This window comes from Penicillium cataractarum (genome assembly GCF_028827025.1).
Source record: "Penicillium cataractarum strain IBT 29864 chromosome Unknown utg000005l, whole genome shotgun sequence".
NCBI lineage: Eukaryota > Fungi > Ascomycota > Eurotiomycetes > Eurotiales > Aspergillaceae > Penicillium > Penicillium cataractarum.
The window spans coordinates 2,925,121-2,951,358 of record NW_026622741.1 but is presented as its reverse complement, the minus strand read 5'-3'; the positions used below and the strand labels follow the sequence as shown (position 1 = coordinate 2,951,358).

At 51.0% G+C, this 26,238-nt stretch overlaps 8 protein-coding genes across 8 annotated transcripts; 2 read left to right on the top strand and 6 right to left on the bottom strand.

The window, feature by feature from the left end:
- Positions 1-236: 236 nt before the first annotated feature.
- Positions 237-1,303, bottom strand: N7496_006753 (phytanoyl-CoA dioxygenase family protein; the record flags this gene model as incomplete). The annotated part of the gene is made up of 2 exons (XM_056699682.1): positions 237-1,182; positions 1,236-1,303. 2 exons carry the CDS (start codon positions 1,301-1,303, stop codon positions 237-239), a joined length of 1,014 nt encoding a protein of 337 aa, XP_056555095.1.
- Positions 1,304-4,097: 2,794 nt separating this feature from the next.
- N7496_006752 (intradiol ring-cleavage dioxygenase) lies at positions 4,098-5,210 on the top strand (the record flags this gene model as incomplete). Its single annotated transcript, XM_056699681.1, has 1 exon — positions 4,098-5,210. One exon carries the CDS (start codon positions 4,098-4,100, stop codon positions 5,208-5,210), a length of 1,113 nt encoding a protein of 370 aa, XP_056555094.1.
- Positions 5,211-5,896: 686 nt separating this feature from the next.
- N7496_006751 (uncharacterized protein) lies at positions 5,897-7,580 on the bottom strand (the record flags this gene model as incomplete). The annotated part of the gene is made up of 3 exons (XM_056699680.1): positions 5,897-6,091; positions 6,161-6,261; positions 6,329-7,580. 3 exons carry the CDS (start codon positions 7,578-7,580, stop codon positions 5,897-5,899), a joined length of 1,548 nt encoding a protein of 515 aa, XP_056555093.1.
- Positions 7,581-9,048: 1,468 nt separating this feature from the next.
- On the bottom strand, positions 9,049-11,335 carry N7496_006750 (uncharacterized protein; the record flags this gene model as incomplete). Its single annotated transcript, XM_056699679.1, has 2 exons — positions 9,049-11,163; positions 11,225-11,335. The coding sequence occupies 2 exons, from the start codon at positions 11,333-11,335 to the stop codon at positions 9,049-9,051; spliced, it is 2,226 nt and encodes a 741-aa protein (XP_056555092.1).
- Positions 11,336-12,312: 977 nt separating this feature from the next.
- On the top strand, positions 12,313-13,897 carry N7496_006749 (MFS transporter; the record flags this gene model as incomplete). Its single annotated transcript, XM_056699678.1, has 4 exons — positions 12,313-12,412; positions 12,494-13,522; positions 13,576-13,749; positions 13,800-13,897. 4 exons carry the CDS (start codon positions 12,313-12,315, stop codon positions 13,895-13,897), a joined length of 1,401 nt encoding a protein of 466 aa, XP_056555091.1.
- Positions 13,898-14,205: 308 nt separating this feature from the next.
- On the bottom strand, positions 14,206-16,572 carry N7496_006748 (PalH/RIM21 family protein; the record flags this gene model as incomplete). Its single annotated transcript, XM_056699677.1, has 2 exons — positions 14,206-16,328; positions 16,464-16,572. The coding sequence occupies 2 exons, from the start codon at positions 16,570-16,572 to the stop codon at positions 14,206-14,208; spliced, it is 2,232 nt and encodes a 743-aa protein (XP_056555090.1).
- Positions 16,573-17,781: 1,209 nt separating this feature from the next.
- N7496_006747 (pepsin-like aspartic protease) lies at positions 17,782-19,109 on the bottom strand (the record flags this gene model as incomplete). Its single annotated transcript, XM_056699676.1, has 3 exons — positions 17,782-18,119; positions 18,186-18,706; positions 18,784-19,109. The coding sequence occupies 3 exons, from the start codon at positions 19,107-19,109 to the stop codon at positions 17,782-17,784; spliced, it is 1,185 nt and encodes a 394-aa protein (XP_056555089.1).
- A 3,475-nt stretch (positions 19,110-22,584) lies between these two features.
- N7496_006746 (uncharacterized protein) lies at positions 22,585-25,957 on the bottom strand (the record flags this gene model as incomplete). Its single annotated transcript, XM_056699675.1, is given in 6 exon segments — positions 22,585-23,364; positions 23,434-23,738; positions 23,898-24,523; positions 24,538-25,529; positions 25,570-25,748; positions 25,828-25,957. 6 exon segments carry the CDS (start codon positions 25,955-25,957, stop codon positions 22,585-22,587), a joined length of 3,012 nt encoding a protein of 1,003 aa, XP_056555088.1.
- Between the last annotated feature and the right edge of the window lie 281 nt (positions 25,958-26,238).

Genomic DNA, 26,238 nt, shown 5'->3' with positions numbered 1-26,238 from the left:
TGATGATTGCGGGCCTCGTAAGCCTAGGTCTAACTAAAGGTGATGATTGGCTATCTCGGACGCTAAGTGGAACGTGCTAGTGTACAAAGAACCTCGCGTAGAGCCGTAGACAAGAGATTATGATAGCTCACAATTTGCTCCCGTCATAATAGTGGGCAAAAGTACCGAATAATTAATGCAACTTGTTATGAATTCATCTAATAGCCCTGTGAGCTTTCAAGCCTCGGCTCATGGCATTAATACGGCTTGACCCCTGCAAGCCGGAGCAAATGCTCGGTATGTTCTGGTTCCTCGAGAGGTCTAGACCGATTGCGGGAATCCAGACTTCCATCGGGGAGATAAGCTTCTTTTTCGCGGGGGACAATATTATCGTGAGCCCAGTGTGTCGTTGCTTGAAACGCTTCGAACGCTTCTTTCTTTCGCTCAAGTGCCTCTGCAGTCGCCCAGTGCGCTGGCGAGTACGATGCGTAAATAACGGTTCGAATTGTGTTGCTTTGAGCGCTGGGCTCCCCGCCCCAATGAATGGTGCGCGAGTCCCATAGAATCAAGTCGCCAGGCTCCGCCATAACCTTTGTGGGCTTCATATCGCGCGCTTGGAACCACTTCATTTCATCCTCACTAATCCATCGAATATCATTTTTATCCCAAGTTAATGAGTCGGTCTGAGTATCGAAAAAGTGTTCGGTAATCGTATTAGACCGTGGAAGTACAATTAGAGATCCGTCCTCGGGACCGGCGTGGCTCAAGTTGATAATGCCTTGAATACAATGGAGGCCTCGACGTAAGGGCGACTGATCCACATGTGGCCAAGGCTTTCGGGTGGGTTTGTCCACCATGTTTGGTAAAGTGACATTCAACGCATCGAAAGAGACAAGTAGCTTATCAGTTCCCCAGATTTTGGAAAAGGCATCTAGAACTTTGGGTTCCATACGCGCCTCCCACATGAACTTCTCATGAGCAACACTATATTTGTTGAAAGTGTTTGATTTGCCTTGAAACGGTAGGTTTTCGACCGTCCATGTCGATGGATCTTTCAGATCTAGGGGAGTATTGAAGGACGTGAGCCAGTCCAGCGCTTTTTGTTGATAGTACTTGGCTTTCTCAGGAGCGATTGCATTCTTTACAACCGCGAAACCTTGAGATTGCAGGTCATCACGCCAGTCACCGTAAGGTCCTGTGAGTCTATCCCCAGTTGTTTAGCTTGCGCCCGTCCAGTATCAAGGTGGAAAGTCTACCTGAAAGTGGAATTGTTTATTGACACGGAGGTCGTGGTCGCAGTTGAGGTAGCCATATTCGCAGTCATTCAACGGAGGCTTGCCGATACTGACAGCAACCTGCACTCTTCGGGGTGATATTTCAGTCGAGGCGAGGGGGATGTTGGATCGTGCTATCAGGAGGGAAATATTTCAGGAAGAATGAGAGAAATCGGTTGAGAAATTCGGCCTCTGGTAAGCTGCAGAGAATCATGTGAGCCACCTATGGGGAAAGCAAAGGGAAGCAGACAATGACTCATGATTAAGGATCGGAATGAATGCCGATTCCTAACCAGTTATTGTGCGTCCCCCACGCATTGATTTCACCCCCAAACAGGGTTGTCAATGCGCAGGTCGTCAGCGGATGAGAGACATTGTACCATTCATGATGATCTTGTGTGCTGGACTTCGACCCCACTTAGCCGGGTAAACGGGCCATCATCCGGTCAACACGTATTTCAACTTCGCTGAATGGACAGGTCAGTCATTGATTAATTCAGCAGAGGAGGAGCGGGGCCACCCCGCAAGCACAACAACGTGAGTGAAGGTTGTCCCTACTTGGGATATTTGCCGAAAGACCCGGCTAATTTGATTTTTCCTCTAGCAGGCTGCAAGCCTTGGAATCAGTGGTATTCAGCGGGCTATATTGTTATACTTGGCCGTTGCATGGGGCACATGGACTTCAGAAAACATGACAAATATAAGAGACGCAACATACAGAAGTCCATGACAGGAAAAGAAGATGCTCAGGAACGACAGAATTCTCGTATCCGCTCATAATATACTTTACAGAAAAGATTTTTCGACCATGGAGGCGTTCAAGGCGTCTCTACTAAGTTTTATAAGTTTCCAGCTTGCATGACTTCCTGCTATAGCAGATATTACGTGGTCGGCGACATGGAATTTATCAAGCAAATTATCCGGGGGTGTCCTCATCTATCACTTTTGAAATATTGAAATCAAACACGACGATCTATAAGAAGAGGGTAGTTAATGCAGAATTTTGGAATATTCCTCTCTGGTCGAAGTCCAAACTGGGCTTGGCCCTAATAAGTTGACCTCGAGCTTTGTATCGAGTATCACGAAGCAAGACATGTGGTTTCTGATTTGTGGATCTATTCGTTTTCTTTCCATACTATATACATCGTTAAATGTATGCCAAGAATGAGTGAAACGATGAGTTAGGTCCATTACCGGTGGCAAGAAAGGATAGACTAATTAATGAAGTCAATTCGTAATATGCTGTCCTTGAAAGACGCCATCATCTTGTTTGTAGAATCCAACGACACAAGAGTAGCAATCAAGACGGAATAATTTTCCCTGAAGAGAAAGCTCTAATCTACGTTTCTCATTTTTCACAAGCCAGAATCAATCAGAATAGCACCAATCAGCCTCATTGTGAGCCAAGCATAGGACTTGTTGGAAGTCGACTCCAATATGGCAGCTACCTTAGAATTCTAGAGAGGTAAACATAGGATGTGGCACCCGAGCGGCTGGAGCCACTCCACAAAATTAGAGTATCCTCAAGCTACGGCGATCCCTTGCCATCTCGCTCGCTTACTAGCCAAGAAAAGACGATCCCTTAAACTCACTAACACAAATCAAGACTTTTCATTTATTCTGGACAGGGATAGATTGTTTAGTCAGCGGCGAGGAGGTGCTCCGAGATCTGAATATGCCTGATGATAAGAATCCAGACCTACTCTGGGCTCCAAGGTAGTTAATCGTGGCGTAAGGCTATACTTCTTCATGCAACAAGTAGCTAGCGCCGGGGAAACATGCATATAAACACCTGAGTATATCCCCGAGTCCGTCAGATATTCCCGCCATGGTATTTTCCCGTTGCCGCTGACGCGTCTCAGGGCTTTCATCGCATGGGTTTGATTTGTCGGCGACATATGCAGTCGATCAGAGTAGTGTCCGTTCCAAAAGCGACACGCACACATGATCTACATGGGGATCCAGTACCTGCATCTGCAAGACTCGTAGGCAATATGCATATCGGACAAAGGGTTTCAGCCTACGCCTCTCTGAATGCCCCCTCATGAGTAATTTTCCACTGGTGATTTGTCCGCTCTCTTCTTGGCATAGCTGCATACATAGTTTCATATTGATGCTTCCTCAACCTGGTGTCGATATGTATAGAACTTCCATCAAGTAGATAGAGCCGCTTTAATTTTCTGAAAGTTGCTACTGGCAAGTCCCTATACAACTGAGAAATTTATATCGCTATATTAATGAAATATTCATTTGAAGACCTTTGCAAAGCTTGACACCTATAGCTCTTTTCTCTTTCGTATACTCAACTTTTGAGCTAATCCTTAGCTCCGGGACTCCGCTTCTCCTCATGTCGATCACTACTCATGATATTCTTGGCAGTGCCGAGTGGCTGCATCTCGAGCCTATCGTGGTTCCTCAATATCCACCAAAGAGCTTTCACATTCACCCTGGCGGATGAATATTTACCAACCCCGCAGCGGAATGGGCAAGGTCGAAATCCGGGGGTGCGTGGCCGACCTCTTAGCCTGCTTGGCGAGTGCTTGGCCTGTTTCGTCTTGGCAATCCTGAATACTCCCAAGCCAATTACGAGCGGCAATTTACGCAGCAGTAGGATACCCTGGGGGGAAACAGACGTCGTCATCTAGTCATGGCGATCTATACGTCCTTGGATGGCGAATTACCGATTTGAAACAAACCGAAGACACAACTATCCTGGTATCACGAAAGAAGAAGTATAAAAGGGGTGTTCATGGCCGCAAGAACAATGACTATTCGCAAAGCATTCTCCAGCAAAGCGAACTTCATTCTACCTGTCTTGAAAAGAAAACTGTGTATCTCTTCAAAATGCGATTCACTGCTCTGTGGAACGTCTGCCTTGTTGGCATGACTATTCCATTCGCATTGGCTCACCCAGGCGAACACGAGAAGCACGATGCCCGAGCTGAGATGATGAAGCGTGAGTTCCGAAAGCATACTCGCCGTGGCCTTGAGAAGTGTGCCAAGCGATTCGAGGCCAACGGACTGAATGCTCGTGCCGAGGCTCGTCGTCGTAGCCTGTACGATCTGCACCGTCGTCGTGTGGCCGCCCGTGATACTTCCGATGTCCTCGCCACCTCTCATCTGGTTGATGACTCGAGCATTACTGCCGACACTTCTGCGGACTCTCTGTTCAGCAGCAGTTCCACCTGCGTGCTTAACCCAGAGGGTGAAACCGGTCCTTTCTACGTCAAGGGCGAATTGGTTCGATCCGAGCTCCGCGAAAGCCAGGAGGGCGTGCCGGTCATTTTCGATGTCCAGTTTGTCGATGTCAATACCTGCGAGGGTATCGAAGATCTCTACGCTGACATCTGGAACTGCAATGCTACTGGGGTCTACTCTGGCGTCGTCTCTCAGGGTAATGGCAACACTGCCGATACCTCCAACATCGACGCAACCTTCCTGCGTGGTATCCAGGCCACCGATAGTGATGGAGTGGTGTCCTTCGACACTCTCTTCCCTGGTCACTACTCCGGACGCACTACCCATCACCACATTGTCGCCCACTTGAACGTTACTGTCCTGTCCAATGGAACTATCACTGGCGGCACCGTCGCTCATATTGGCCAGCTCTTCTGGGACCAGGACCTCATCACCGAGGTTGAGGCAACTTCTCCGTATAGTACCAACACCGTCACTCTTACCACCAACGCCGAGGACCGAGTCTTCTCTGATGAGACCGAGGGTACTACTTCGGACCCGGTTCTGAACTACGTCTGGCTCGGTGATAATCTGAGCGATGGCCTGCTTGGTTGGACTACCGTTGCTGTTGACACTTCTGCCACCTATGATCCAAACTACAGCTTTGTTTATACCGCCAGCGGTGGCGTTGCTGAATCTGGTGGTGGCTCTGACAGTGTTTCCGGAGGATCTGGAAGCTCGTCCGGCCCTGGTGGCTCCGGTGGCTCACCCTTTGCCTAGACTTCTTGTCAGGGTTTGAATCGAGTTAAGCAGGTAGCTGGGTGATTTCTATCAACTTCGCGGCCTAACGAATCGGCCGCAGAGTCACCCATCGTGGGACACGGTAGTCTTGAGTCTTGAGCTGATGTCATTTGTGACAGTAAGGCTACGTTTTCTGTTTTCCGTAGTCAGACTAAATGTCAATAATCGCAAATATCATTTTCTCAAGTCAGATCTTTTTCTTCATGTTCCCAGGTGAAGCTCCATGCGATCCCTCGCAAGTAGAAACCCCGCAATCAGTTTGCTATGTTATTTAACAAGCAATGAATTATGCACACAGTCTACATTAATAGTCGCTTTCAAATGGACCTGTATATAAATATGGATCCACTTCGATTATTGGAACCTCTAGTTGTGGGAGTTGCAGTTGCCGGTGATACAAGTGTTGCTCGCCTTGCCGAAGGGCAGTGACAGAATTTGTTTTGGAATTGCTGTCATAGCGTGGATAACTGACAGATTTGGGAGACGAGGTTTCCTTGGCAAAACTCAAGGACGATATCTAAAAGTTACAAAGAAGACTTTTCCGTACTCAGAGGGTCTTAAAATAAATTTGACGGTACTAATACAAAGCGTCATGAACCAACATATTGCCTGGCCAATCACTTCGAAGTGAGTTGACTCCCCAATGCTTCGCCATCCAGCGTTATTTAGTACCAGAGAGCCTTGTTCCAGTAAGTGCTCTTAGCATTGGCAAGGTCATCCTCCTGAAGATACATGGTGGAGTTGAAGACAAGCTCGGTGGCATTGCTGCCATACTTGGGCCAGTAGACCTTGTCGCTGGCCCACTTGGTGTTGGGGTTGCCGGTGAGGACAAAGGAGAGGAGGTACTTTTGCATCTTGCGCTGTATTATGAAAATTAAATGTTAGCTATAACTTGTCGTTCGCAGAAGGCTTTGAGGGATTATACGTACAGCAACGGTCGAGCTGACAGAGGAAGCGCTGCTGATAGCAACGCCAGCACCGGAAGCAGCGGAGCTGGAGCTGCTGGAAGAGAGGGAGTAAGTACTATACCCTATTTGCGACATATAAGTTAGCCAAATACTCTTTTGTTGATAACAAATGGAGGTGACTGTTCATACAGTAGTAGCTCTGGTCAGTACCGTGAGTAGCTTGCTCAAGGGCAACCATGGCATTCCAGGTATTGTTGCTCAGGGCACGAGTGAGCGCGTAGTTGTGAGCAGTAAGATCAAAGGACTGGCGCATGTCTGCGAAGCGGTAGCCGGGGCTAGTATAGTCAGACTCGGGGAAGACCTCCATGATCTCCGCAACAACATCATCCGTGATAGCCGGGAAGAAGGCGCGAAGCTCAGCCTCGACATCGGCAGTAGTGTTAACACCGGAAGTAGGCGAGCCGTTGTTCTCGTGCTCTTCGTGAGTGATAACCAGCGGACCATCCCAGTTGAAACGGCCCTGGTAGAGCTGCGACTCGTAGGTATCGGCAACAAAGTCGCCGTCCACGCGGGGCTGGAATTGGTAGCCGTAAGTGTCGTAGACATCGGTGGCAGCATCGGTGAGGTTGGCAAAGGCAATATCACGCATACAAGTCAGATCACCGCCAGTGCAACCAACGGCAGTCGAGACGTTTTGCCAGAATATCTCGCCCTGGTGGTGGCCCGCGCCGGGCACGAAGCCGGGAGAGGTGATGTAGGCCTTGTTGAAGAGCTGCTCGCTGTGTCCACCATAGCGAGTAATCTGGAAAAGTGGCATACTGGCACCAGCGGAGAAGCCAAACGCAGTGATGTCATCGGGGTTTCCACCGAACTTGGTAATATACTTCTTCACCCATTTGTAGGCATGCTCGACATCATACAGGGCAACGTTGTCGGTAGCACCCTGGTGGACGGCGGTCACAGAGTTGGCAATACCAGTAATACCGAGACGATAGTTGAAGGCCACAAACACAAACTCAGTAGACAAGTCGAACAGACCCTCGGGCGTGTTTTGAGACTTGGAGCCACCAGTGAAACCACCGCCGTAGGTCCAGACCAAGACGGGCAGTTTCTTGCCCTTGGCATTAGCCGGTGCCCACACATCCATGTACAGACAGTCCTCTTCCGAGGAACAGTCAACATCAGCCGTAGCATAGGTCGTGCCGTTGTTGACTCCGGACTCCTTGGAGGGCCATTGAGGCTTGGCGAATCGCAAATCCCCGGTAGGCACGGCAGCAAAACGAATGTTCTGGTACTTGTAGTACCCCAGGGTCTCGTTACCAGCTGCAGCTTGAACGGTGGTATAGTCAAGGGTCACAGTAGGTTTATCCGAGCTAGAGGTCGTCGGAGCGGCCGAGGCAAGAGAAGCTACCAGAGGCAGCAAAAGAGTGGAGAAATGCATGGCGGCTCAAGAAGGGGATCGTATAGAAAGGAGTGAAGGCCTTGTGAGCTGTAGTCTCTTTGGAATCGAGTCCTGTATCTTTAAGTAGTACATGATATTGAGAGACTGCTCTATACTCGTCGTCATGATCATGACGCGGCCACGCCACACCGGACAGACGGCATCCCCAAAAACCCGTTCCCCTGAGGCACTCCACCATGAGAGAAAGTTTGAGCAAGATCGACGCGTGCCAAGAAGAGCCAAGGATCCAGATATATGATAGAAGATTTGTTGGTATGTCCGTAGTGCTGGAGCCCAAAGCCATTAGAGTAGGCCGAAAGCCACGCGACTCGGCCCCAGAACCTGCACATAGATCGATTTGAAGCTTGGGAATCGAGGAATATAACCACCCACGATGATGATGAACGGGTCATTCTCACCTCAAAACAACTATATTGTTCAGCCCTGTTAGGCAAAAGTGCCCTGGCACATAGCTAGAAGTGTCCACTGTTGAGTCTAAATTAGAGAATTGTGGGGATACTGAACGGACCATGTCACAAGGAGTTTATTCGGATAATTGACTAACAAGCCAAGCCCTCTGTTGGTGACGAAGACTCCAGATCTCATCCATTATGCAGGTACGTCAAGCTTGATTTAGATTCGCATTAGTGGTTTCGATGTATAGGAACAGCCAATGATTTGACTGCGTCGAGAGGATCCTGCGGAGTCAAAATCCCGTTTAGGGCTGGCGCGGCTGAATTCATATCCGGGGATCCTTTCTCCTCCTGTCCGATTTAACACTAACAAAACACTGATGAAGGAGAATCGTCTGGCTGAGAAATCCCAGGGCATTGGAAGTAGTCATATCTTTAGTTTGCGATTATTGGTCGAGACTTTCGCACAATATAGGAATGCCTTGGGTCTTTCCGCCTTGATTGAAAGGCCCTGAACATCAACCCCACATCATGTTTATCAGGTTATTGCAAACGTAGCGATAGTTCTCTAACGATGCTGCCCCGGAAATAAAAGAATTAACCTCCCCCTCGAATTAGGCCACGCGGCCATGCTAACAAGCTATCTCCAAGCTTGTCACCTGCCGTGGGACCCACATGGAACTAGAACCGTGCAGAAACACTGTTCAAAGGGGCCACGTTCAGAGTATTCAATTATATTCTAATGGTAGATATTCATACAACGAGTGTTCGTAGCTATGTCAATAAGCAGATCGATCACTGTCATCCACCCAATCCACCCAATCTAGAGCCAACCCTCCCGACTCCCACTCTACCACTCTAACCCGGTAATGGAAAATCCCCGAAATGAAAACACAAAATCAGCCTAGTGACCCCGTAAACTCAAAAACTCCATATGTCGCTTAATGATGTAAAGTATAAACGGCGCAGGTATCGTAGGAGTTGAGAGGATAAATAAAAAGAAGCGAAGAGAATGCCGAGAAATGAAAACATTTCTTTTGCGGCTCGGTTGAACCTCAAATTTCTTGGGCATCGAGTGCCCAGATTTCCCAATTTTTCAGGAATTCCCAGCCAACTCGCCGCATGTGCCGTCTGTACACGAATCCGTCGTTGGTTATAACGGGCGGGAAGTGTCCACAATTCGCCAGGCTCGGATCGCGGTAAGGGTGATCAAAGGTCTGTGCCGTGTCATTAGCGGGCGGGGCAGGTTGATAGGTAGTGTCGTAATCATCATCTCGTGTGCGTTTTCCTAGCGTAGAGGAAGGTATGTTGCCGGCGGGGGTGGTGCAGGGTGCGGTGGGAGATTTGGACGGAGTAGGAGCGGACCGGTGTTGTGAACCGTAATCGTTGGCTGAATGACCATTCATTCCATTGGGTGGTCTCAGTTGCTCCTCTGCAGTCGCGGTCTCAACGGCCGACGAAGGTGACTGGGTCTCGGAGGTTGCGCGGGTGGGGATAGGCGTCTTGTAGAGATCGCGCAGTTCGAAGGCTTTCCAGCCCATCCCTACGACCTTCACATTGCCAAAGATCTGGTGGTCCGCCAGGTCGTAGCTCATCATTTGAATGAGCAACTCGTCATCCAGATCGACAATGTCTGCGAGACTGCGCGCATTGAGGATAATGTTTTCAATCTCCTTGGGAAACTGGTACAAGTTCGTTTTGGCGATCAAGTGTGGATTGGCCACAGAGTTGGGGACCGCCGACTTGAGATATGGGTCTCCGGCGTGGGCACTAGTGGCTGATGATGGGGCGTTGGTATTCGTACCACTCTGGGGTGCTGGAGAACCGGCAGGAATGAGAAGTCGGAGGGCAACCAGCTTGCGGAGGAACGGGACCAGCATTCCAAGCGAGTCCATGCTGGAAAAGTCGGTTGCGAGAGCCAGTTGCTCGAGGTTGGGGCAACTGTGCACAAGACGAGCGATCATGGATGTGGAAAGGGGCCACTTTGAGCAAAGAAGCAGATGGCGCAGGGTTGCACCGTGATTTATGGTGATATTTGCGAGATAACTGTCTCGCACACTGATTGCAATATTCAGCTGGCTAGCTGGAGAAGCGGCCGTAGCTGGAGAGTTTGCCGTGGTACCATTGACAGCAGGAGAATCTGATATTGGCGGTGTTAACGCGGCGCAGGCAGGACCCATGCCTGGACGCGGAGAATTGAGGTAGTCGGGTGAGTTATCGAAGACATTGACAAAATATAATCGCTCAAGGCCCTTGAAGTTTCCTATAAACTCTGAATTCCGCTTCGATACCGTATCCATCCTCATGGATCTGATCTTGAGCTTTCGATCGGGCATAACGGTGGGCCAGCTATTCTCGACGAAAGTATTCATCAAACCGACGGTATCCGATCCGTTCAAAAATGTCACATCTTCAACGGTTGTGGGGTCGAACGAAAAATCAAATTCTTCACTGTGAAAAGCATATAAATTTTGGAAGGAGAGCTTTTTGACGGAGAGGGGTTGTTTCGCGGCAGTGCATTTCCGGAAATAATCGTGGAGTGATACGCTGGGTTCCTGCGCAATTCGCATACGAGGCGACCAGTGGAGTTTCAGCTCGCGTAGCTTCCTGCTTTTCAAGAGGATGGTCGAGATGTCATCCGGGTAGCACAAGGGATCGATGTCGGTGATCTTCAAGCAGCGCAAGTTCGGCATGCCCGGAAGCACGAATGTCGGTTGTGGGTGACGGGTAGAGGGGAATCGAATCGTTAATGAGGTCAGCTTAGGTAGCTTGGTTAACCCTATATAGACGGTTTCGAGCATTTTCGTGTTGAGTTCCCAACTGAAGGTTTCAAGGTTGGTCATGCGATCGACGGCTGCCCGCACCGCAATGTTCAACAGCATCGAGGAGTCAGGTACCCGCCCAACCTGCGCGTGTTCCTCGATGTCGGTTTCCTTCCAATCGCCGCGCAGAGTGATCGATCGCACAAGAGTCGCATACGGTCTCGTAATCACGGCGTTGAGGCCCATCGTAAATGGGCTTGCGCTCCCGCTACCTTCGGGCTGCTCACCGCGATAGCGGATTTTATCGTAGGAGGTCAGGGTCAAGCTGCGGTAGAGCTGGGGGAGGGCCATATAGTTGAGCACGCGACATGTTCGGCATAGTCGCGCTGTGTCACCGGTATCCTCGACCTAGCAGCGGTGGCAAGTCAGTTACACGATCATCAATCACTAAGATACTGGGGAAACTGACATTTGACACAATCTGGGCAATCAAGTTGAGTGGAAGCAACATCAGTGAGGCCCCACCAGGACGGTCCATCGCGATGCTGGCATCGAACATGTTCTGATTGACGGCCGCCATGATGCGACATCAGGCTCGTGGCACAGCATCGACTGGGAAGATCGACGAGGGGGCTTCGAATGGAAATCCAGTCTGGGGGAGGATGGCTCGGAGCAAAAAGTTCCCGAACGGCAAGGCCGAGAGTCTCGCCCCACTTTGAATCTGGCGAATCCTCGAATGACACTCGTGCTATTAGGAGATGAGGGTTTACCCAGCGGAGTCTAGTTGAAATGTGGCTAGTTGGATGAAGAATCGTGGCTGAATGGAAATTAGGTCAGAGCTTCATCTATCATTTCTAATACTGTCTTGAGTTCTAGAGCTATATCAGACTAAATATCAGGGTCTTGAATAAGGCGGTGACTAAATACTTCCTGTCAACTATAGTTATACACTAGGTATAGAGGAACATACCTGATAGAACTCTCTAGAAACAATGAATATAATTTAATACAATCACTTAATGTGCATTGAGATAGACACTATGATATTAGGCATTCTAGCTTAATCAATGTTATGTATCAAAGGTGGATATCGTTGCTTTTCCCACGAGTCTGTCCTGCCAATTCGAAATATTGGCTTCTCAACTATACAAAGTTTAACACTCTATATACAATCTACACTTGTCAGTATTCACTACCTAACCTTCATCTGATAAGCTCGATGTTCGTGGTCCACCCTATCTCCCTCGAGGTTACATACACTAAAGTCCCCACGCAGTCCAATGCAGAAGGCCGAGGCTGCGGAGCCTCCAGCTCTGCATCGCCCCCGCGACACCTGCAAAAAGTGAGATTTTCAATCTTCTTCAAGAGACGAGCGGGAGCCTTCGATGTCGAAACACACCCACCAACGATAAGAGCATATTCCAGATCTCTCCGGAAATATAATACCTGCATCGCTCTATCGTAACTATATCCTACTTGGCATCGCTACGGCGTGACTCATCCTGTAAAGCAGGACATAAATAGTCGGTCACCGCGCCTCTACAAGAACAAAGCAAAATGACTACCACTGGAGACTCGGAGACCAGCTCACCACGCTGGACATGGCGTTCAGCGAAATGGTTCATTCTAGCCACCGTCGCCCTAGCCCTTTTCATCGGTTCGTTCTCTCACTGCACCGTTATATAGCCCACATCTATTCATCAGAAATCTCACTAACCACACCCAACCCATTTTTCAGAAATCTTCCTCTATGGCTTCCTCGTCCCGATGCTACCCTACATGCTAGAGGAACGCATGCATCAAGATCCCAAGCAAACCCAACGCCTAACATCCATCTCACTGGCGTTGCACGGTCTAGTCTCCGCCTTCGGTGGTCCTCTCATCGGCCACCTAGCCGATAAAGCGCCCAACCGCAAGATCCCATTCCTCGTGGCGCTGGCAGGCTGTATCGTGGGCACGTTCATGGTAGCCTGTACCACGGACGTGGGTGTCTTTTTCGGCGGGCGCGTGTTGCAGGGGATTTCGGGGTCTGGAGCTTGGATTGTTGGCCTTGCGACGGCGGCAGATACGGTTGGGCCGGAGAGGATTGGGACTACGATGGGGATTATTATGGCATTTGTGAATGCGGCTATGGTTACGGGGCCGATGGTTTCGGGTTTGATTTTGGAGATGGCAGGATATTGGTTTACTTGGAGTGTGCCCGTGGTGATTTTGGTGATTGACGTTGTGGCGAGACTGTTGATGGTTGAGAAGAAAGAGGATGGGAAGACTTTGGCGGATGCTCAAGAGACTGATCCCTTGTTAGAGTCTTCGGGTGAGGAAGAGAGTCGTCAAGATGGGAAGACTCCGACTGCGAACTTCTGGCGGACGATGCTGGGCAATAGCCGTGTGATGACGGCCTTGGTGATTGGGGTTTGGGGCCCGACTCTGAATACAAGCTTCAATGCCACACTGCCGCTGCATGTGTTAGATATCTTTGGCTGGGGTCCCTCGCGTGTCGGATTGATGTTCTTCTTCCTGTCCCTGCCAGGTCTACCCATCAGTCCCCTTGCCGGATATCTTCGTGATCGCATTGGAACTCGCACCCCTGCTACCATCGCTCTTACTCTGCAGGGAGTGTTCCTCGTCTTGCTGGGTTTCGCTGGAAACAAGCAGTTCGAATGGTCTAGTGCGGCCGGTCGAGGCAAGGCACTGTATATCTTTTGTTGCATCGTATTCGGAACCCTGCGGCCATTCGTCTCGGGAATTGGGCCTGTAGAATTGACCTGTGAGTCTTTTATCCGATCATAGAGAGATCTACCGCTAACCAGTCATCTGCAGGCGTTGTCAAAGCTGAAGAGGCAAAGAACCCGGGTATCTTTGGGCCGCGTGGAGGTCTCTCGCGTGTCTTTTCTCTGGTCGAGGTCGCCGCCACGAGCGGTATGACTCTCGGTCCCATTCTCGCCGGAGCTCTCACGGAGCGTTTCGGATATTATACGATGTGCTGGACATTGAGTAAGCTATCCATATCCATCTCTTCCTTTGCTTCTCACTGACATATATAGGTGTCATCTCCATCATCATGGCCACCATGGCCCGCATTTTCCTGGGTTCGAAAAGTACGCAAGAGGAGAATAGACCTCAAGAGGAATCTGTCGAATAATGTCAAGTCATAGAAGAGTACTCGGAGGACCCGAAAAAAGGCATTGAAAGTATTATGTATGTTTCCCAGGGTATATAACACGGGTACTAGATGAATCAAAGAATCAACCCCAAATCCCATGTCCACAGATCCTAGCCTTTCCAAGTTAAATGTATGTATGTAATCTTCTCAATAGAATGCTGGTATGTTGAAAACTCCAAGCCTGCCCAACCCTTTCCCGAATAATAAGTCCAATCGCTAAGAAACACCGCGCAATGCCAGCCAAAGATACACAACCCGCCTGGTCCCGGAGAAGGTATAATGCAAGATCAAGAGGTAGGGTGCCCGTAGTCACCGTCGTGCTGAGAGCCCGCCTGACCAGACGGAGTATCGTTCCGCTCGTCTGAAACGGTCGTTTCTGTCCAACTGGCTCGGTCACCCGTATCAGGGCGCTCATCGCGGGCACAGTTCACGTCTTCGTTGATCAATGCAGCGGCGTCCGGATCATAACGCAAAGTGTAATCTCCATCACCGTTCTCAAGGTCCGCATGCGTCCAGGGAGCAGAGGCCTGCGGTTGAGAGGGTATAACCCTTACGGGCAGGTCAGGGCGGCCAGGCCGGGACTCATGAGAAGTGGGGATTTCCAGCAGAGGATTCTGAGGAGACCAGGTGTGTTGCTGGCCTCGACGACGAGCTGGGATGACGGTAACAGGCAAAGGTGCGTCTGTACCTTGCGTTCCCGCGCCAGGATGCCTTTTTCGGTTGAGGGAGAAGAAGTTGTTGTTACCCCGTGGCTGCGTAGGACGCGGCTGATGATCATCATCGAATGATCCGGAGTCACGACCTTCCTCGTCTTGCTCCTCGCAAGCTTGGGCAGAGGCAACTTCCTTGGGCAAAGACCCGCGTCTCCTCTTGAACGGATTGAGCAGGGCGCGCCATCGTGGGTCAGAGGCAACAATCTGTGGTGATTGTTCTCTGGTATCGTGACCTAAATGATCATGTCCGGCAGCGTTTGCGTCCTGGGCCCCTTCGATTTCCATCTCCTTCTGCTCTTCTAGCTCATCGCCTTCTTCCTCCATATGTGGCATTGCCACGGGTGGTGTCGGGCTAGCCACTGGATGATATCGAACATTGTACACTGTACTGGCGGCACTGGTAGTATCAGCCCGACTGACGGGTGTCACAGCAGCCGGTGGGGGTGTAGGACGAGGGTTCCGTCGAGGAGGCATGGCTGCATTGTTTTGACCAAGCACTCCATTGCCACGATTCCGATTCCCACGAGGAATACCGACTCGCGTGCGCAGCGGACGACCCCCCAGCCCTATCATTCCGCCCCATCCTGACGATGTGCCGTTTCCACCCCCCTTGTCGTGTCCTTGCGTCGAGTAGCGCGGCCAGTCGACCTCTTCTGAAGGAGTGACTTCCAGCATTTCGTCCCCGTCAAAGACCTCTCTTCCAAGAATTCCATCCTTTGTTTCATCTCGTTCGAGCGCTTCTATACGCTCCACCCATTCCCACACAACAACACTCGCCGCAGCCGAGCCTACCCATCTGATATACGTACCCCATCCCGCAATCTCCGGTTTTGCAATGTCCATCACGAAGAATATCACGGGTATTAGAATCGCGCAAAGCGATAATAGAGCCACGAGGCAGATATTGCGCATCTTGGGGTGAAAGAACGCATACCGGTGCTTCGAAATCGAATAGAAAATAACCCAAGCCGCATACAACAAGTTGAGAGCCAGTTCAAACAAATAGCTCAATGCAGGAATCGCATCGTCGTATAATCGTGGGTGTGTCGAGGTATTCCGTACCATAAAATTCTCCAAACAGCTAAACGTCGTATCCAGCACAATCAGCGCAAAGCCCGCCCATTTTATCATGACTTTCTCCTTATGTCGCGGGAATAATCGAATCAGCGTTTGAACCTGTGCCAACCAGAGGAACGTGCTGGATATGACGCGAACAATGCGAATCTCCGTGCCATCAATGACTTCCTCCGAAAGCGCCTCGGCATCCGAGTACCCGTAGTTATACTGGCGCTCGGCGACTTTGAATGAGTCCGCCGTTGCGATAGTCAAGGAGATCGCAACGAGAATCGCGGCTACTTTTTGCAACCATGGCCGACCTCCAACACCGACGGCTGATGGGTTGCCACTGTAGGATCCGCTGATCATGCCATGACGCCCGAGGAAGTTTGCACCGCCGCCAGGGCCGCCGACGTAGAATGTGCGCGGGGTGATGAGGAGGATGATAACAAGGACGTAGCTGACGACGGTTGCGCAGCCGATGGCATAAAGTTGCGGTGTGACGGAGGAGTAGAATGGGTCGCGAGTGTCAAGGATGGCGGAGACATGGACGTAATCGGCTGGGTCGCCGGTGCAAACGGGCTCGTAGACGGCATTGCCAGTCAAAGTCAGGGCGTACGATTTATTGATATGTATAATACCTATAAACAGGCACAAGTGCCGGGGTTAGTTCGGGCATAAAAAGCAGAGATGGTTTGAGGCGGAGAGCGATGGTCGGTCACTCTAGACGTCTGCTCAACCCATTCAACCGACTGGATATTAGGAGATCTGCATACCTTCGCTAGGTAGAACGAATGGCGTACACCCTGAAGCATACGTATGCGTCGATGTCGTTGTTGGGTTCGCCCAGATCTGGCGGGGAGTCACACGAGGCGCATCTCCCATGATCAGACACTCCAGGCGGCTACTTGGCCGGCCGGGGACTGCTATTCATATAACGAGTCCAAATCCGCCAAATCCGTTATCGAATGCTCTGCACAGACAGTCAAGTCTGAATCTGCCCTAAACGTCCATTCTGGGGTGGCTTCGAGCCGCGCGTACAAAAGCCGTTCTGAGAGGGAGCGAGGGGAATCAGCTCACAGGGGCGATTGGTGGGATCGGTCGGCGGCGAGGTGTGTCGGTCTGGCCGAGAAGATGAGAAGCCAGCAACTCGGGAAGTTGTATAATGATCGAGACTGGAGTAGCCTGGGGTATTGCGATCTCGTCCGGGGACAGGTCCTGTACAGATTGATTTGCGGGATGATTTAAGGTCGAGAAGAAGTCTGGAGTTTGGCGGATCATCTCGACCCGCCACCCGGTCCACTACTCGGGCAAGTCGCCCACTCACGCCGCTCTCCTCGGCATTCCTCCATCTCCACACATGCATGGCTCTAATTCTTCGAACAGATCTCGCGACCGGTCTAGAATTCTGATGGAAGATCACACCATCTCTGTCGTTCATCGCGGGAATTTCGAGGCCTTACGGGTCTTGTAACTATTCTACGGCTTTGCCGGGGGAAAGTGGCCGAAATGACTGTATACCCATATATCCAAACGATAGCACTACATGTCAGCAATTTGGGCGGAAAATGTTATTCCGTGTTCTAAAGCAAAGTCGGGGTAGGTAGCAGGGATTATAATGAACAGGTAAACCTTAGAGGATACGGATTGAACCCCTGTTCCTGCTATACCGAGGGAGTACAACTATGTAGAACGTGGTCAAGTTGCACTCGACATGAGAATTCCAGCACGACCTTACCCAGAAAAAAAGATCTTGATACTACGATATTTGCTACTACTTACTCAAAATCCCACTAGAAATATCAATAAATAACAATGCGTTGTATGTATTATGTGCTGCACGCATTATTCAAGACACCATGTACAAGCCAAGCCGCGTCAAGACTTAAGGCCAAAAGGTAATCAATCAAGAACGAAATGTATCAATCCACTCATCCACCAAAAATTCAAGCTAGCCTGCTAGCCAGCTCCATAATATCATGGGGACTAATTTTCCCTCTCCTGTACTATATCTTTCACTATATCAGGGTAAATCCCTCGGCGTGAGAGAGTCACAGGAGTGTACTCATTGCCCGGTGGGATCAACCCGTTCGCTTAAGCCTGGGGGGCAAAGCCAAGGCGGGGGCCGTTGGAGTCGAAAACGACGTACTGGCTCTTCAGGAAGATGTCACCGAAGATGGAGAAGCCCAAGCCGGAGTTGCTCTGGATACCGCCGAAGCAGGTGGAGCTGCCCGACTGGAGGGGAGCATAGTTAACCAGAGAGCCGGGAACAACCGCGTCGTAGCCGCCAATGGTGACGGTGAAGTCGGGGAGCTGGGCGGAGCAGGGGAAGGTGTAGCCACCAGCGGAGGAGTCCTGCTGGGCACCGGAGACCTCGCCGTAGTAGTCGGAGACAACAGTATCGTCGAGGAGCAGGAGGGTGGTGCCAGTGTCTGTGTGAGATAGAAGGTTAGTCCTCATTCTAGACTAGGGTGATAATCAAAAAATGCATCACTTACCAGCAATACCGGTGATAGAGCCACCAGACTTGGAGCCAATCTTGTAGGCATCGGCAGTGAAGCTCCAGAAGCCCTGAGAGCTGTCAACCTGGGCGTAGGTGAGCGAGCCGGTGTACTTGGACTTGTCGACGAAGCCGAAGTCGTAGGTACCGGGAGCGTTGTGCTTCAGGGTAACAGCGAACAGAGGCGAGTCAAGCTGGCCCTTCACAGTGTCGAAGAAGGTGGTCTGGGACTTGGGCTTGACGGTGTTGATAGAGCTGAAAGCCAGACCAAGCAGACCGTCGTTGTTCTTGTCCTCGACGAACTGCTGGCTGATCTTGGAGGCAGCCTCAACCGCCTGGGCAGAGGCCGAGACGCCACCAACAACGACGGTGTCCTTGTAGACGTCACCGCTAGCAGAGCTCTGGTCACCGTACTGGATAGACCAGGTGTAGCCAGCGAGCTTGGTGGCATTGCTGCTGGGCTTGTAGAGGCTGTGGCCAGACGACTCGGATGAGGACAGCTCCGAGGAGAAGACCCAGCTAGGTTCATGTAAGTATATTGACGTTGCCAATGTTTTAATGCAGGCAATATCAAGATTAGATAAATGAAAACTTACAGATCGGCAGATCCAGTATCAAAGTCCAAGTTCAGAGTGGTACCACCGACGTTGACGGGAGTCAAGTACTCCACGTCGTTGTCCTCCGGGGTGGTGACAGCAGAGCCGCTCTCGGCAGCAGCCTTGACGCTAGCAGGGACTGCAGCGCCATACTTGGAGAGGGCAGAAGCGTACAGGCCAGGCAAGTTAATAGCCTTGGGCTGAGCAACGGGGCGAGCTTTCTGGTTGATGGTGAAGCTGCTCTTGCGCGAGCTGCCCGTCGGCACAGCCGAAGAGACAGACGCCAAACCGGCCAAGACGACCGTGATCTTGCTGAAGACAACCATGATGGATGACAGGGAGATGGGAGTAAAAAGAATGGGAATAGGAAGAAAAAGAATGAAACTCTAGAAAGAACGGCTCTAGACTCGAAAGAATGGAGTTGAGTGGATTGAAAAAAAGACCTTCTATCGGCCGGCGATGAGGGCTACTTTATAGGCCTTGCGGATAGGCATTAACACCACCGTCAGGCAGATCCAGGGCGTAGACATGGCTCGAAGGTATCAGTAGTGGAGCGGTACTCTATCGCCCCAGATCCCGGAGAGCGACAACCAGGAGATGTTGCTCTTCCGGGAAGCCAGGGCCGCCGATCCAGCATCTGCAGGGACAGCCGGGGCATAAACTTCGAGATCATCACGGAACTCCATCGGCCAGCCAGAAAGGCAAGACGGAGACCGCCAAGAGGTGGACACATCAGGGGGTGAAAGGCCAAAGAGAGCATGAGACAGTGTCGCGCTGAAATGGCGACATGCCGATGGGTCTGATAGCGACGAGAGCCAAGGACGCCCAGGCAGACAGCGAGGGCGGGGGAGGTGCCGCAGCTGCGACGGGGCTCTGAAGCATAGAGGCTTGACTGCGACAAGCTATCTTGGGTAACTAACTACTACCGTTAGTACTGTAGTAGTAGTCAATGGGCGATCACATTGTTCCAGAACGGGGAAGTCCGGCCAAGACCGACACGAGTCCGTTCGAAGCTTGATACCCATTCGGCGGAGGCTTGACGATCGCCATTCGAGACTGGACACGAGAACTTGGTTCCTGAGATGGATGGAGGGTGGAGTTCGGAGATTCAGAGCTAAGCGATAGTCCGGACATGATTTCATTGTGTCTATTGGTGGTTGGAAGTTGATTTGACAGGGTCAAGTAATGAGCAAATGGACGTTGACGGAGGGCTTGGCTATGTCGATCAGGGCCCGATTATCTCCAGATGCAGCCAATCATCGACTGAAACCAGGAACTCTTTGGCTTGCCCCTCTCTTTTAGGGTCACATCGCGTCTTGACCTGACTTGATCATTCTGGATGAGGATGAGAAACTCGGGGGCTTGATTGGATCCGACCATCCACTGGTGAGGCAGTCTAGACGGCAGTAGAGAGGAGTGAGCGAACAGTCAGAAGACTCTCTCATACAGTTCCGGTTACCAAATTCCCAAGAATCAATCCTAAATGGAAAAGTATAGACATGCCTAGTATGTATTGACAGAAGGTAGGGAGTGGATAGAAAGGAGCTAATCGCAGGTTTAACGGAAACTAAATTCAGGGTTCAAGGTTCCTCTTTGGGCCCACTGGGGTATTGTGAAACCGCCATCATACGCCTAATAATCTCTAATCGTTTTTATTTAGTGTCTGCCTGAGCTGGTATAATGGTGTAGTCAAATCATATTCCAGCCTGATAGTAGAATGAATTATGCAATAGTAAACCCTATGGTATTACAAGTATAGTGTTATCCAGTGTCCCGATTCTATTACGAAATTCATGATACTATGACTCTATACCGTTATCCTACTATCTTCGTAGCCTATTCTATTACATCTTCCACATTAACCCTTCCGGTCTACCTGCAAATCAGATCAGCGCCCCGATCGGACTCCGTCACCAGATCGACCCTGCACGTCCGTTAGACCCTGTCCAACCCAAACACCTCCAATATCCAACCCATTCGAGTCATTTCAAGTCATTCATACATTCATGTTCAATGCGCAATGGATCCCCACTCCATTCGCCTTCACGCACACGCTCATTCCCGAGTGAAGATCGACTCGGCCGATGTGACCCTCGACCGGGGAGGACCATGCAGTAAGCCAAACAAATGCCCACACTCCTAACCCGATCTAGGCTACTCGCCTTGACCTATGATCTATCACGAACACACGCCTTACTTATCAAAAGGCTGCACCGTAACCCCCCGGGTGCAAGATCCCCTCGGGCGATCGCCCTTCATTAGACTATACCACAATAACCCAATAGCGTAGGAGATCGGCTGTCTCGCTCGATGGCGCCAGATGCAGGGCCAGGGATCGACGCCGGTGGGCTTGGTGCCCTGGTCCCTGATGCGCAAACTACGATGTTGCGTCTGTTCATGTTGATAGGCTGGCAGAGTATGTCTTCATCACAATGCAGTAACTTCTAGAGTACGGCGCAGATACCGACTCCGGCAAGTGCTGCCTGGTTTTCCCCTATACTTCCAACTAGAATACCGGGACTCATGCGCGTTCGACATGTCCGAAGTTACCATATTTCTTTTTCGTGCTCTCCTACACTTCATTGCAGAGTCTCCATCGTAGATGTCGTGATAGCCATACTGGGAGAAGTCGGTGGCTCTCATACCTCGCATTGAATCCAGTCAACCAATCTCAATGCCCGGAAAACAAAAATTCAATGGAACCTCCCGGTCTTGCTCCAATCTATCTCACGCAAGTCTATCCCATCATGGTCCCATCGTCATCACACAGACGGGCGATACCCAACTCACGATAGTAGCACTTGGCATTGTGACCGAAAAAGGAAGATTCCAAGAATTTCCAAGACATGCAGACTCAAGCCACCCGGTAGTAGTATTAGTTTAGCGCGGCTGAAAAGATAATGACGACAGTTCACTAAAAAGTAACTACAATGTAAATTGAGGCTTGGGATCAACGAACAAGCTCGCTAAGCATGGCATGTGAAAGCGGAGGATCTGCCATATCGCGAAGTTGAAACTCGTGCCCCGCAGGCTTGAGACCGACGGAGACCGGCCGGGGTACCTTAATCTCGAAGCCGGGACAGTCTGGAATTTAGCAGCCTGGAATGGTGAAACAAATTAGCGAAGTGATATGTGAGGGATCAAGATGGTAATTAGATGATTGAAACTATTCAAGTATTCGAGGAACTAGAGTTCAAGTAAACTGGCGATTTCTGAACGCCTAAGTGCAATGGGCAGAAGATTAGACAAATTGTATCGCTATCACTATCTTGCTTATCAGATGAAATGTCCGTAGAATCTGTGGACAAACTATAAGGCTTCTTAATTGGATAGTAAAAAACGTTCGAAAACGCCACTTCATCGTGCACAACGAAGCAAATACCGCAACCGCAACGCCTCTTTTCTGCAATGACCAGCATGAGACCAATTACTGACCCACCAACAACAAGGTCAACCTGACACATGTCATCTGATATTAATTAGAAAACAAAATACGAAGTATAAACCACGGGCCCGTATGAATCAGGCAGGAGGCACCACGGCGCTGTTTCATCCAGATTGTGGCACTGGCCAATCATTGTCCTTAAAACACTTAACTACCTGGACAAAATGTATCAACAAATAACAAAAGAACTTGACCAAGTTCAGACCTCCTCCAATGCAACCGACGCCAACATGAAGATCCCGCTGGGGTATAAAGTTTTGTACGGGGTAAAAGAAAGAGAAATGTGACAGAAAAAGTACGAGTCATATCCGCAAGATGACCAAGCCAGTCCAATACGTGGCGCACGAAGAGCAGACTTAGCCCAAGAAATGGGGTGGAATTCCTCCAGACTCATTCTCGCCGTTTCCGTGCCCGTCGTAGCCTTCGTTCAAAAGTACCTCCAACATATCAAACTCGCCCAACATCGGGCCCGTCCCGCCTAGACCCTGGTCCACCGCTCCGCTGGAGCTGTTGAAGAATTGATCCAGAGGAAGCGCAAACCAGTCCGGCAAGGCACCGGACGTAGAGCCCGCCCCGTTGCTATCCCCGACGGCCTGTGAGGAGACAACGTGGTTGGATGACGGTCGCTCCAGATCGTTCGCCGACATGGCCGAGTTCGAGTCATAGTAGTTGTAGTAGACCGATGGCGGAGGCGGCATGAAGGAGACGTTCAAGTTTGACGAGTTGATCGGCTGCGCAGGGATACTGGCTAGGGGATCGTGAGCCGATCCGATCGGCGCTAACGGATTCCCGCCGGCGCCGTTGCTGTCCACGTAGGCCCCTAGGCCTCCGCTCGGAGTTGCATCTTGGGTTGATGACCAAGGTGTGTGTGGGCGACCTGCAATGCTGTCTCGTGGCGGGGACTGGGCGCGGGAGACGGGTGCCGAGGCATGTCCGTCACCATCGGCGCCACGGTCGTGGGGTGCGAATCGAAGGAATCGCGTTCGAATGCTGCTAGTAAGAAGCTCCAAGAGGCGCGCGACAGTGTTACTGATATGTACATCGTCAACGACGAAGGTCCGCAACGCCTCTACAGTGCGATCTTGCAGGTCCAGAGAGACTCGCACGTCGTCTTCTCGGGCGCCGAGGGTGAATGTCTGGAGGAGTAAAGTCAGCGTTTGGATCTATAGTTGTCGTTTTGCACCAGAGAATTCGGTGGGGCTTACTTTTAGGATGAATATCATGCCGGACAAAATGCGGAAGAACGTTCGGATGGGCGCATGTTTGAGACGCCCGCCCGGTACAAGACCTTCCAACACAGTCTGTAGAATCTTACGTGAAGCATCCACGACTTCTTGTATATATTGTTCGTTGACGCGGTAGAGCTCCATCAAAGTACGGAACCACCCAGTACTACCAGCAGATGGCCCTGGTCCTGACCGACCAGTCTGGGCTTGGACAGAGGACTCATTTGACATGGTAGTCCAACGGTCGACGACTGCTTGAAGGGCGAGCGAGTTGACATATAAACCTATGAAATATTTAGCTTATCGTCATACAACAATCCGAGAGATGATCAACTTACGAGTATATTCGTATTCAATGATCAGGATGCTTCGCATAGCCGGGGACACTGTTACTAGTTAGCCTATATCCACCGGAGGTCTAGACAGTTATTTGTTGAACTCACGATTAACCCGGTCTAGATTTTGTCGAAATTCTCGCAACTGCGGTTGGAACCAGTCGATCTGTTCGCGATACCTCCCGCTCCTGATCAACTCCGAAGTTTGCTCGCTGGAAGCAAACAATTGATGGTTGGCCTGGTACACTATCTTCGAGATACCCATCCAACAATCTTGCATCTGATTCAGGTCCAAATCACCGTCTTTCAAGTCACTTGTAGCCGCCGGAATATCCCGTCCCCATTCGGTTAGAGGCAGCATAGATGGAATCCCGAGTCGTCCACTACTGTGTGTAATGAAGACTAGTATCAGTCGTCGAAGGCGTCGCTTGCGTGCCTGTTCAGAGGGCAGTTCAGGGACTCCCTTGGACTCGCTCTTGTGGTCAAAAACACCAAGTTCGAAGGCCAAGGCTTGGGCGGTGCTCAATAGCATCCATGACATTCGGTCTGACCTCCAGGCAGGCTCCAACCATTTTTGGAACGCAACTCGACCTTCTGCCGATGGGCCTCTGTTACCCGTCGGATCACTTTCATTATCTAGGTCCTTGTCGGTACGATTTTGTGATTGAGCTTCCCTGTCCAAAAGTGTGTTCTCGTCATCACCTGGGGGAAGTGAAGATTTCGGGGATGCCAATCTGTGAGAATCAACAAGGCTTCCACTGTTCCCAGGGCTCTCAAATTTCCCTTCGACGTAGGACCGCCAGCACCCGACGCAAGATCCAATGATCGAGGGCGACCTCCTTGGGCGTCAAATTTCTCTTGGCCCCAAAACAGACGCTCAATCATACCACGCAAGTATGACCAAAGACGATCATGGATATAAAAGGCACGCGTACTAGCGCCATCACCCTTAGGTTTCAAATGTCGGGAAGCAATCGTGAGAATAGTCACCGCCAGGACAGGTTCGTCCGTTAGCAGCACGCGATGTGTAGAAGGCTGAGAGTAGTCGGGAGTCACGACGGGGCTCATTGGCGCAAGGTTTTCGTAGTAGTATGCCACATACTCCATACCCTCTTCAACCGTCATCCATCCGGCACGGACGAATCGCAGTCGGGACCATGCTCGCACAGCATCAAGGAACCCGGGGTCTTGAGGATTTGGAGAGCCTTCCTGCTGACCACCGTCATCGGGGATCTGAGTTTCGACAGCTCCCGAGCCTCCAGCTGAGCCTGGGAAGTAACCATTCCCACCAGCCGACATACCGGACCGAGGAGTGCGCGAAAAGGACCCGCTCACGTTGCCAGGAGAGTTTGCATGGGCGAGAGGAGAAGGCCCAGAGTTGAATGAGGAAACCGAGCGTCTGGCACCGTAGCGATTCTCGAGGCTCTGACGATTTAAATCTTCTGTTCGACCTGCAGCTTCAGAGAGGAGATGTAAAGCATCGTGGGTATTGGTGATGGCTGGCGACAACAGTTCGACGGCAGTCCGGTTCATCATCGGCGGGCCTCCATACCCAGGCACCGTACTTCGCTCGCCGGTTTGAAACGGTGGTAAGCGAGGATTTCGCGATTCAAGGAACTGCCTAGCCTGTGAGGCGATGGGCGCATTAGGCGTAAAACGCTGAGTGGTAGTAGCAGCTGCGGGGGGGGGCCTCGGGCCATCTCTGCCGAGCACGAAAGCTGTCGGTCTCGACGGACGGTTCTGGGGGAGGGAATTGATTTGGCTCAATTTTAGTTTGTACTTCAGTTGCAGCTGCTTCTCCGATCATCATCCGCTTGTCACGGCGAAGTACTTCGACGGCCTCCGCATCGTCCTCGGCCGCCTCGGAGGCTTTGCGCTTGCGACGAGTTGCCGAGAATTCGCATCGTTTGCTTTCGCGACGACATCGCACGCAAGGTGGGGGACGGGGATTGTCGACACCTATGAAAATTTTGCGACCAGTCAGCCATCGTTGGACGAATGCCGCGCGGGGAGGAGGGGTTGATCGCTGATCGCATACTGCCTAAATCACACTTGACCTTGCGTTTGCGACATGGATCGCAGGCCTGGTAGCCGCGTCTATGCTGCGGGGCAGACGGCGACGGCGACTTTCGCGAGTCATTGGCCGCGCTATTGGTGTCCTGTCCCATGCTGGGAAGGGGGAGGGGTTCGAGAGGTGGTCGGGCAGCAGCAGGGTGGATAGCAAATGCTGGGGAAAGCCGATGCAAAGCGAAGATAAGCTGGGAAGGGCGGTGGGGGTGGGAATTTGCTTAGATGAGCGACCAGCCGATTGGGTGCCGGGAGTTCACAGGGAGAAAAAAGAAAAAAAATGTATAGAAACAAATATAGAAACACGACGGAAAGGAGAGGTTACCGAGTCAATTAGGAAGGGAAGGAAAGGGAAATTTTTTATGACCGAGAAAAAGCAGGC